This window comes from Pyxicephalus adspersus, chromosome 10, assembly GCF_032062135.1.
Source record: "Pyxicephalus adspersus chromosome 10, UCB_Pads_2.0, whole genome shotgun sequence".
Lineage (NCBI taxonomy): Eukaryota > Metazoa > Chordata > Amphibia > Anura > Pyxicephalidae > Pyxicephalus > Pyxicephalus adspersus.
Genome location: NC_092867.1, coordinates 4430964 through 4443880, shown reverse-complemented (window position 1 = coordinate 4443880; position 12917 = coordinate 4430964). Strand labels below are relative to the sequence as shown.

Here is a 12917-nt window from a genome sequence, read left to right as displayed (position 1 = left end):
GTCCAAACTCTGGCTTTAATATTCAATTGGGTACGCCAGGATGCAGGATTTTTAAAGGGTTTTCCTCTGGTGCCCATTTCTACATAGTGATATCAATATATAAATTTCTTCTAAACATAGAACCCAAATCTGTTTCTTTGAAGGATCATCAAATCGGTAAATGCAACTAACCCGCTTACGCTCTGAGCCCACCTGCTCCATTACATCAAAAGAGAAGCATCTGCTGTATCTTTGGGAGGACATATGGCCATATAGGTGACGCTTTTGTAAATCCGTCCATTTCAGGAATTCATAATCTACAAAGGGTTTTATAGATTTTTTTCCTCTTGTCTATTGATAGGATCATCATGGTTTCGGTTAAATAAAGTGCAGTGGTTGTGCCGGTATTCCGTGTTGAGGATCGTGCAAGCACGCTTACCAAAAGTATAACTAACACTGCCTACAGAATTCAGACACTTGTATGGGGCACGTGGGTAAGTATTCCTCCCCTATAGCAGGGGAAGGGGTAAAGGGAAAAGAAAGACGGGTGTGCATGTGTTCATTATATTCTGCAACAACACTTTGCTCACCATTGTATAAGCAATTTCTGCTTACAAACCCAACCATTATATTTCATATAAACTAAACCAAGTCATTTCAAATTCAATTTGAAATTTATATTAATTGTTTACAATAATATCCCTTTTATAAAGATCCTTTTCACGGCACTTGCTAATATAAGGTGACACCGCTCTGCCCGTGTCTTACTATTCTGCTGTTGAGTTGTCACCCGTTCATTTCAACTCTTATTAAGCAAGCACGGACCACTGATGTCCCTATCAGAAACCCCACACCCCAAGAAGTGACGAAGATATGAATTTGGTCCATTGACAGACTCATAAAAATGTTATCTATAAAACAAATGTGAAAAATGGCAAATGTTTATGATACGGAATGAGCAGCAGACACCGAAATGGGGTTTCCATTTACTTTAATTGATTTGTGTTGAGTTTCCACTCTGGGATAAGTCAGATTTGTGTCTGATGGGGCTCTGGCATTATTCACAGGGAAGGATAGAGACGGGTCTTCCATAATCATGGAGCAGGGGATTAGCACAATGCTCAGCATATGTTATACATATGTTAATAAGATTTCGCCTGTAGCCTCTGATTCTCATTACAGCTCCAGACAGCAGCACATTATACAGCTCTGTCTTTTCAGCTGGCTCCACACTTGGGGATATGGCCGCCTGCCACGCCTAAGCTGGACGACTTAATCACATGGAAGTAACTTTGAGCAAACAAAAGACACGGTAATTAAGCCCCAAACTGATCTCAGGTGCTCAGTGAAATGTAAAGGGAAGTGATGCTTCTGAACTCTCCTTCGAATATATAAACATTATGCCCTGAAATCATAAAAGATAAAACCAGCAACAACCAGGCAAATAACCTTTGTACCAAAGTACTAAATCACAGGAGTAATAAACTTTTATTAGGAATGGCGCCCCTAGTGGTCATTTTGTTTTATCACATTAGCCTTTTACATAGACAGGTACTGCTTCCTCCTTTGCAGTGCTACACAACAATTGTTCTTTCTCATTCTCACAATGTAAATTTATGAGCTCTATTTATAAAATAGGGAATGAGACATTTCTCCAAATACTCCCTGGTGAAGAATCATCCAGGTCTGTATGTTTTAATAGCATTAATTGATTCTCCACTAGGGAATGTTTGAGGAAATGTCAGATTCCCGGTTTTATTAACAGAGCCATATGAGTCTGATTGCAGTGATATACAGATCTCTCTTTAATGTCTAATATATCTAATCTCAAATAAAATACAACAAAAACAAGTTTGTAAGATATGTAAAAATGACAAAAATAGTAATGACTCATAACATGCTCAAAACATTTCCCTTTTTAGAAAAAACATCATTGAAAAATAATAGGACATCTGAAGTTTGGTGCAAATTATAAAAATTGGTGCTAGAATATGACCAGCTTTTCCAAAATCATTTTAAAAAATTGAAAAATTGGTTGATTCTTTATAACCCAACCCATATTCATTGTCTGTAAAAAAAAAAAACTTAGCGTGACTTGCTAGATTATGACCAATTTTTCCAAAATTATAGAAATAAATTGGAAAAATTCATTGCTTGACATATGTCAATTGAGTTAAAAAAAAAAGGCCACCATAGACTCTTTGTAGGCTTAAAAATGTTTTCATTCAAAAGAACCCAAAATAAAATAAGCAACCAAACACCGGGATAGACAATCCACAATATCATATCAAATTTTACTAGACCCAACCCAACAATTAAAGACTTTGACCAAGAAAAGCCAACTCACCTTGACATGGAAGCATTTACTGTAAGGGCTGTGGGGTACGGGTGTCGGAAGCCCCCTGTTGTAATTGGGTAAACTGGTTGACCTTGCCTTGTAAAAAAAAGAAACAATAAAAAGAAAAGTTGAAATATATTTACAGAAATAAATTAATAAAAAAAAAATCCCAGCATTCTCATTTAATCAAGACAAAAAATCTTGGGGATTGTACGGAGGAGATCAAAGAAGACAATGTGAGTGCCATAAATCTGGTACGAAAGGCTAATTAAATTTTATAACCTCGGCTAATGTCAATATAGGCCCCCCTCTCCCCGAGCTGGAACGAGGTGTTTTGTTGTGATAATTAAAGGCGAAGCCTCGACTGCTTTAATGGAGCCATCACGCTAATTGAGGGCTACGCGTGCAAAAAAAACAATAATGAATGGAAATTTATACCAAAATAAAGTGCGGGCAATCAAAGGACTTCAGCTGCGCCCAGGGTCCCTTTCGCTATTTAGTTCTTGGTGAGAAAACATTAAATTAACAGATCTTAATTTGTAGCCTTTTGTCACATTAATGAGAGCTGACAAGATGTACCAAGGGGGGAGAGTCCCCAAATAGGATTGTGGGGAACCGATCGACAGTCACAGCTCGCTACGATAATTAATAATTACAACGACCTGCACTGGGGGAGAGCTGGAGAGGGACTCGGCCGTCTCTGAATAAATGATGGTTTCCGGAAAACCCAGAAGACGGCAGCTCTGAAATGCAGGGCTTGTGAAATGAATACATGCAAATGCTTTTCTACCTTACGTCCCCGTTCATGCTAACCAAGGCGGTATGTGGGAATGTCTTGGTTTGAAGCTCAAATTTAAGTCCAACAAATTGGATAGCATGGGGAAGGCTTGTCAGGTTTTCGTGGCTCTCTTGGGGTGACCTCTCTTCACTTCGTGTCCCAGTGTCACAAGATGAGAGTCAAAATCTTCACCGTAATAATGCAAAGTTAATGAGATCAATGGATCCATAAAATCCTATTGCTGACGCCATGATTTGGTGTCAATGCCTACTGGAAGATGCTTAGTGAAGACAGCACCCCAAAGAACAAAACGATGGAATTACAAATCTACGATGACTATGGATGGGTGGAAATCCCCCAACAGAATGTAAAAAATTCTTTTTGATGATCTCTCCAACACCATGCAAGTCATACATGCCAGACTTTTGTTTTGCTTGTATTACAATTATCCAAAATGTCAACATAAACAGGTTATAAAAAAGAATTCTGGAACTGCTTACTGTGGTACTAACCATCCTAGCGGATGGGGGATCTGCCCTACGGTGCCGGGAGATAGCGGGTAATAGGGAGATATATCCGGAGGGTGTGGAGGCCTCGGGATTCCTAGAAAGAAAGGACAAATACATGTCATGTCAAGAATACAATAACTGGTTAACCAGAAACATTTGTAGGTATTTTGAAGAACGTTTCCCGAAGAATGTGAACAAAAGTCATTAATACACTTTAAAAAACATATATATATATATATATATAATATTTGGTATATTATCCATTTCATAGGAACATATTATAATTACCCCATTATGGTCATTTAGACTCACAGAGGTATGTAGGTTTTTGGTAAGAGAGGCAGATGTCACTTTGACCCTTGGCCAATCTAAAGAAGTGATTGGGATTCTTCTCCGTAAAAGAACTGGACAATACCTGTGTAGTTTCCCTAGGGAGCTCAAAAAAATTCCATTCTTTGGGCTCTGTCTGATCCATATCAGACCGGGTGTGGGTATACCAGGGGGTGGGTATACCATTCAGTCTTATGAATGGATACCAATGCCGTCAATGTATTAGTTTCCGGGTCATAATACCCTTGACCTACTATAATAGGTACATTGGCAGGGTGTCCAGGTCAGGGTAGGGGGATACGACTGCCAGCAGCATCAATAATGAACTCTGTAAATCCAGGTAATGGGGCTTCTAATATGGACTAATGGAAAAATAGTCTTCCAAAACAGTGAATTACCTAAATACAACCCATAATGTAAATATTTTCGTAAAAATAAGGATATTTGTAATACTCTGTGCAGATCTAGGTCAGAATACCATGCAAGTATCATCATGGTGCCATGCAGGTATCACCAGCACAAGTTCGACAGACCCTTCTACCCTATGGGAGGTATCTGCACATTTAGGTATAGGTAAGTCTCAGATACTTAACACGTTTCTATGTATAATGTATAAACTGCACTATTTGACATCAATAACATTGTTTTTTTTTTTACTTGGGCTCCAATATGTCTGGAGTGACAATATGCAAATATTGACACTCGCAAAACTTCCCGAAATGCAAGATTCCAAAAACACTTGGGTATTAGGTGTGGCTAACCGTACATTTGTTAAAACAATTATATTTTCCCAATCAATTGATTGAGTGCTGAAGCCTTTTAGGTCCAAGAATTGGACTAAACTCAATGAAAAGGGAAGAGAGAGGAAGCGGGCTTCTTTAAAGGCTTTCCCTCTCGCTTCCCTTTTCATTAAGGTCACTGAGATGCCTCCATTGCAGGGTACGAGGAGGGCATTATAGGGTACGAGGAGGGCATTGCAGGGTACGAGGAGGGCATTATAGGGTATGGAGAGGTCATGGCAAAGGGTATGGATAAAATTTTAAATCTTGAGCAATATAATACATTATAATGTAACAAAAATGTGCAAAGAAAAAATTCTAAAATCACAAAAAAGGTATTTTTAGCTATTTAGAAATAGAACACAATCCATAATGAATAGAGATAGGTAGGAGGTTTGGCTTTTTGTAAATATATTGAAATGGAGAGGAAAAAATTTTTTTATTTCTCTAAGGTTTAAAAATCCTAAATGTTATTTCTGGCTTTCAGAAGCCACTAAAAAAACCAAAACGTATGTATTAATAGAAGGATAAAACACAGAATAAAAGATGAAAACTGGAACAAAACTATAACAAGTAAGGATTTCCTTACCCCCCCCCCCAAAAAAAACTTACAAAGTGATACATTTTTATTCTTTCAATAAAGTTACATTTGTAGCCAAGGCAAAGTTGGATCTTAAAGGGACGTACCTGTTTTGGGGTCCACATCTGCCTGTAAGTGTGGAGGGGGATTTCCGGGTGTAAAGTGCTCATTGCTGTAGGTGATAAGCGGTGTGAGTGGGTGGACATGGTGGGGATGTTGAACTACTGGAACTTTATTAGACTGTGGAGACACAAACACAAGAAGTTTCATAAGAGCCGGCTTCGCGGTATGAGCTCACAAGCATCAAGACAAATCAACCTTATCAATGCTAATAATCCTTAGACACAGCGTGAATTGGGGTACTTGCTGTCATTACGCATGATATAGGCAGCTAATTATCCAAACTTCAAATAATATATTACTTCCATCCTAATTTTGCACAAAGCTTTTGGATTTTGAGCAGAATAATGTTCACATTGATGTTGTGCTGTATAGTATTGTATTTGTTGTTCTGGTCAGCTCCATTTTGTAGCATTGAATATCATTAAAGAGAACCTGTGCTTCACGCAGCACAGCAAGGAGGAGAAGGGATGTGAAAGCTCCAAGTTGCTGTGTGCTGATCTTGCACAGGACGAAGGACCATTTCCCTGCCCCTTTGGCAGTCCTGGGGCAATTACTTATTTAGGCACCAAGTGAGTACAAGAGAAAGCAACACGATTACAGATATCTAAACAGAGCATGAGGGGTGGAGGAGAAATATGAATTTGTGCAGGATTTTTTTTATTACATTTGTTGGGACAACTTAAGGCCCAATTCCAGCTAAACACTTTTTGAATAGAATGAGGAAAGGGTATTTTTATATTTAATCCTGTTGGGTTTTATTGCAATCTGGGTCTCCATTGTCCATCACTTGTTGTACTGGTGACCATATAGGAAGTAAGGGACTCTACCTAAAACATTGACGAGGACTCTAAACCCAAAATTAGCCGGACAAACAAACAACTTTCATTGCTGTCTATGCTCATGTTGGAAAAAAAGCCCTCCTGTCCTGGAGTATGTGCAGGAACAGAAGTCTACTTAATGGAGCCACAGGAAATTCTGTATTTCAATGGGTTGGAGCTCCAGATTGCTGGATGTGTTTAATCGAATGATACATTTTCTGGACTTCTATCAATGGTGCCGAGAAGAATATTAGTGCCTCACATATATGAGGACAGAATTGTCTTTGGGACAACACTGAACAATGATGCAGGTCAGAATGAGCCCCATAGTTTTGTGATCAAAATAGAATACAAAATAGGCAAAATGATCATCCGTAGATAGAAAAGTTGGCCAAGTTTCCAATTTCCTTGATAAATGTTTATGGTAAGCTTGGTGAAAATCAGTTCAAAAGATCCAAAGCAAGAGATTCCCCATCACTTCCTTTCAGTAATTTTAAAAGAGTGTGTATTTTCCAAGCAAGGACACAAAACAATTACAACTTGAGAGAAGTTCTACGTTTAGTGATTGAGCACATTGCAACCTTTACTGATATCTAAAGGACAACCAACAGTAAACCAATATATACAATGAAGGATACAAAGGGCTCAGAGACAAATGCAGACAACGAATTCACAGACGGAAATGGAAGTCTGTGCAGAAAAGATCTTTCTTACACATTTTATTACCATTCAGCCATACCAAGCAGTAGTGATCCATAATGTGTATCAGAGGGTTTGATCCCACTTGGTATACGTACATTAGCTGTGGTGTTGGATGAGCGGGAGTCCATTAATTGCTCACAGAGCACATTAAATCCGGTGAGGCTGGTCCCAACAAAAACAACCTTTGCCCCAACTATGGGACCCACGGTATATGTTCCATGTGAAAAATTCTTAATATAATACCAGACCATAAATCTAGGAGTCCAGCGCATTTTAGTGGTCATTTCCATTTATATCAGATGCTGCTTGAACAAGCTAAGCTGCCCAATCGGCTTGCCTATTTCTCCTTATAATCAAATAAAAAATCTTTTTTGGATTATCCATTACCCAAAGCCCTGATGAAGGGGTGTTGTGTCCCCGAAACAGGTTGGAAGGCATATGTTTCCCTATTATAAATTAATATAAATAATGAAAGTTTGGGAAATCCTAAAATAGGGGGTCTGGTTTTCTGCTGAGGGTTCTCACATGTGAATCTCGACAATACTGATTTCTCAAATCATTCAAAACTGCTAGACAGCAACAGGAACCCATTTCAACCTGGGAGGAAATATATAGCAATTTTATGGCCATGGATGTATGACAACAGGTCTGAGGATGACATGATAGCACGTGAAACAGCTTTTAGGATTCACAAGGGCCAAAACTACTACTTGACTTTCTGATTTCTCCAGCAAGTGAAAAGAAATCTCCCCGATGTGAGACAGGCAGCCACAAAAAAATGGATTTTACCCATTTGGTATTCTTTTTGATAAACTTTTAGTAAAGATGCAGGGCCTTCTCCAGGCTCCAAAATCCAAGATTCCTATATTATGCAAATGCTGGGAAAGGCATTAGGGAAGAACATTATCCCAAAACAGGTCATGGGGAGTTCACCGGTCACAGGTACCCAGACTAGCAATTGGCACAGATACAAAGAACAATTCCCTTCCAAACATAACTCCTCCCAGCGCCGTTCATACCCATTATCGGCCCAATCATAGAAAACATTGGGGGTCGCTTAATAGGTTGCTGAAGACCAATATGGTATTGTGGGAAGTAAAGGGAGCATTCCATAGCATTAACTCTTCAAATGTCATTGTCTTACCATTTGGGCACAGATAGGAACTACATATAGGTGTGGGAGTTTTATTGTTGGGGGGTTCTAATGACAAGTTTGTCTGAAGTTAGGAAGAGCAGAAAAAGAATCCAGCTGGGATCAAACAATGAACCTAACTATGACTCCATCGGAAAAAAACATGCTATTCCAAAACTAGTGTCAGGACTGGCAGCAAAATATAAAGTCCTGCTGAGTGTAGTCAATAAAAACATAAAATAATAGTGATCATCATAATAGTCATAATCATAATAGTAACATCAAGTTGTCATTTAATAATTATGAAAAAGTCTTAGGTTATGAATTATGGTGGCATTTGGTGCGTCAACCCTCAATTTCATTATGCCATTATGCCTTGGATACTCCAACAGGGAGACTCCAACACCTTGGCGTTTGGGGTGCCCCTGCCCAACTTTGTTCCAGTTCCGCCTCCTCCATAATATAATATAATACATTAATTATCAGTGGCCATAATGGGCATAGCAGGTGTACAAAGCCAGGATTTTGAAGTAGTAATGGTGCAAATGCTTCATAATGGGCACAGCAGGTGTGCTGACCCAGGACGATGCATTGGGAGACAGAGATAGGGACTGTTGGGGGTTTAGGTCTTCAGGGTCCACCAAACACTGAAATATTAAGTACAAAGTCTGCAGACAAATGCAGGAGTCCCTAATACTAATTTGCTACAAATAGGCTCTAAATGTTGCAGTCGATATTGATAAGGAAAAGTGATGGTGCTAAGCTTGGCATCTTCCACCCGTTGGCCCCTTCCTCACCAGAGAGGCCAGTTCTTCTCCCCTCCCAGCAATTTTCTGCTGCAGTGGCATAAATGTAATCCATGCTGAGGTACAGGCCCGGCCAACACCCCTCTGACTCCTCACGATTCACACCCCTTTGTGATGTAAGTCGGCCCAGCGGGGCGCCTCGCCTTTCATAGCGTCCAAGGCCCGCTGACAAAGCCTGAAGATTTGTTAACGCATACTGTATCTCGCTCTAGAAGTCAGCGGCTCCCCCTTTATCCACAAAGGAAGCAAAGACCTTTCGTGTGCATTTAATGACACGGAGAAGATCTCATTTTTTTTTCTGCTATTCAGTCCGAAATTGCTTTTATCACAAGCGAAGACCAGACAGGCCTACAAACTACGAAAACTCCCGTCAGGCCAACCTTCACACAAGCTCCTCGGCCCGGAAGGCGTCTTTCGAGGCAGGCCGCGGCCCTGCTTCCCGCCAGCCGGCTCCTAAAATCCATATTCCCCAAGGTGGAAATAAACTCCACTTGTACAAGGAAGAACATTTAACCAGATTAGGTGGCCGAGCAGATAAAGAGGCACTTGTACAAATGGATGAACGGATTACAGCCCAGATATTGCCTCATTTCCATAAGCAGCTTGTAATAATGCCAAGGGAGTAGAAGCCTTGACAAGAGTTAAATAGCTGAACGTCGTGTTTGCCTTTCGCTCTTTCCTACAATCCAAACAAAGTCATCTGTCCATTAAAACCTCCAGATTCTTGTATTAATACCGAGCCTTAGACCTCCGGCCAAATCTCAAGGGCCAAATTCTCAATCCCTCCACTTAATAAATGTGACTCTATAGAATGTGGACTATATTTAATCCTTATTAAGGTTTTCTTGGCTGCCATTGCATTGCTCCTTCCGAAAAATCTTAGCTTCTGAAGTCCCTGTATTTTCCTTAAGTTTGAATCAGAAGGAACGGTGGCAAGCTCATTTGTAACTTTTGGGTTCAGAATATTTTTCAATTAAAAAACAAAAACGAAAGATTAAAACCTGATCATTATTATTATTTTTTAACAAACAGGATTTATTTAGCGCCAACAGATTACACAGCGCTGTACATTTAATAGGCATTGTGTCATATAAGCTTTAGAATGTTATTGCAATACTACCAATTATTTCCCGCAGCTTTGATTAATATGATTTCTGGTGACCCTGCCATGGAGGTTCTCCATAGGGGGCATTCCTGTCCCTGTGGTCCAATTGTTCCCATGTATTGTCTTTATGTTACACGGGCTTCCTTTGAAGAATACAAATTGTTGTTTCAACACATATTATGCATGAATGGCCTACTATTGTCCTCTTAAAGAACTTTGAGAAATGCTGTGCAGCCAACAAAGATTGCACATGAACACTTGATATCAATGCTAAGAGAATAAGAATAAACTATAAGAATTTCCTATCTATTAAAAGCAGGATAATAAGAATATAACACATTTTTATTAATAGGAGAACATGGGTACCAGCGTGAAACCGTATCACAGATAATAAGAATTAGGAGAATTGAAAATAGGTCTCAAGAAAGCCAAAGATATGAAATGACCATCAGATACCAATGGGTGGCTACCATGTATGATTGGTCCCATTAGACCAAAAATCCTTGACAATTGTGAATGCTTTCCTTCCAGGCATGAGGTATCTGGTCCTCTTCACATAAAGTTTCTTTCACATAAACATGGGCTTTCCAAACATTCACGTTTATGATAAGACCCAAAGAAGGATCTGCAGACAGCTAGAAGTTCCAGTTGTCCTCCAATGGTCACCTTGGTGGCTTAATATTAAGAAGAAGGACTGAAGTCCAACATGTCCTACCTGTCCGAACGATTAATTAATTGGACCAGATCTAGTGAATTAGAAGGCACCGAAGGTTGCCAGTTTTACTTTATTTTATGCACCAAAAATAAAAGGTTATAATGTTATGTCAACAGAAACTGTTCATCCAAGGAACATCTGATTGCCTCACAGGATCAGAAAAGAATTGGAGCAAATTGAACCAAGTTTTTTTGCCTTCCTCTGTCTATAGGGTTTTATCTGGGATTTCTTTTTTTCCTTAGTGGTTGAACTTGATGGACTTTTGTCTTTTTAAAACCTATTTATTAACTTGCACAAAAAAAGATCTGACTCATTTTGGGAATTCAGTGCAAAATGCGCCAGCCATAGCTATAGTTTCTCTTGCACCTAGCTAGATTTATAAAATCACTGGAGAGCTACAGAGAAAAGTTCATTCTTCAACCTAATATATTGTGTACCAATACAGGATTCTTGGTCAAATAGCTGGGAAAGATAGGGGTGCAGAACCTCATTATCCCATATATATCCCCAACCAAGCTATTTGAATGTTAGTAGAGCAAGATAGGCAGGGTCATAAGGAAAAAGTACATTATCAATTAAATTGTTAATCTGTACAATAGCTTAATATGGAAATGCAGGCAGCAATATCTGCTCAAGACCAATTGGTCAGATTAATAGTCAGATTGTCAGGTCTTTGGGTCAGGTCTAATCCAAGTAAATACAACAAAAGCAATAATCCTTATAGGAAGCCAGTCAGTATGTAAGTTGTTGGTTGTTTGATGCCCAAACCTGCAATAATCAGGCCAAAAAGTAAAGTCTAGAATTTTGTATGCTTGTTCTAGGAGCTATTTCCTAATTATTTCTTGGCTGGTGGCCCCTATGGACGATTGTCCCTTCTCAAAGGCCAGAACTTACTTGACTGGGTCCATATAAAACATAAGGGGAGGGTTTATATTGAGACAGATTGCAAGTTATCGAATCTAAAGGTCCCATCTTGTGTCAGTAATGAGGGTTCATTGTACACAAGAGGACGACAGTTGATGGCGCATCTTATGAGCTCGGTAAATATTGCACCGGATATCAGAGACTGGGAGCTGACATACTGACACACATTCATAGACCGGCATACAAATCACATGAACAACATGACAAATCTATAACGAGGAACAATACAAATGTAGAATGTATTTAACATTACAACCCCCATTACTGCTCAGAAATTCTGCCTCCCATTATAAGGTTGGAGCTCAAACATCTGACACACGAAATGCTTTGTAGCATCAAATTATCTACCTATTGTGCAAAAAGGGTTTAGGGCAACATTTGTACCCTTCTTTACTACAGGGAGAGGGGTTCTGGACCCATTTTATTTACGGTTGCACTATATGGAAGAGGGGATATGGCGTTTTTTGTATCCTAATTTTTATACCGTTAGATTATAGCGAAGAGGGCTCTTTGTACCCCAAATACTCAAATATAAACCAAATACCCCAAATATATACTTATATTCTTTTAAATTATATAGATTATAAGGAAAAGGGGTTACGGCACCCTCTGAACCCCAATATTATTACTCTTTGACTATATAGTGGAGGAGTTACAGCTCCTTTCTACTCGAAATATTGACCGTTAGATTATAAAGAAGAGGGGTTACCCTGCCCTTTGTACCCAAATACTCAAATATAAACCAAATACTCCAAATATCTTCTTCCATGTAATCTAAATACTTTTGGATTATATGGAAGAGGGGATATGGCATCTTTTGGACCCCAATATTTTTACTCTTTTACTATATAGTGGAGGAGTTACAGCTTCTTTGTACTCCAAATATTCAGTTAGATTATATGGAAGAGGGGTTTCCGTGCCCTTTGCACCCCATTTGATATCAGTGATAGATTGTAGCCCCTACAAACAATGAGAAGTAAAGCAATGGAAATACATCATGGCTGCCATTATGGAGCACAACAAATGACCAATGGGGAGGGGCGCAGTTATAATTCTTAAAATGTATTAGGTGCTTTAAGTCTGGCCAGGTCCAACCATAGTTGCTGGTCTTGGAATTGTAAAATCAATTTTAATTGAAAAAGAAATCCAACACGATCCAATGAAAAGCCACTGACAAATGATTTCTCAGCTTTTACAGTGAAGAAGCATATCCGCAACCTTAGTTAATACCTCCTCCTGCCATAAGGGGTGTCCTAGAGTAATGTTGCATTCACCCCAGTTTTGCATGAGTTTCCTTTG

General features: G+C 39.2%; 1 protein-coding gene across 1 annotated transcript in view; it reads right to left on the bottom strand.

Moving 5' to 3' along the window:
- TCF7L2 (transcription factor 7 like 2) overlaps positions 1 to 12917 on the bottom strand; it is a gene marked incomplete in the record, with an annotated part of 114986 nt that overhangs the window by 19333 nt on the left and 82736 nt on the right. Inside the window, 3 exon segments of the mRNA XM_072423801.1 lie at positions 2327 to 2413; positions 3596 to 3698; positions 5401 to 5533. Of these exon segments, the coding sequence (XP_072279902.1) occupies positions 2327 to 2413; positions 3596 to 3698; positions 5401 to 5533 (323 nt within the window).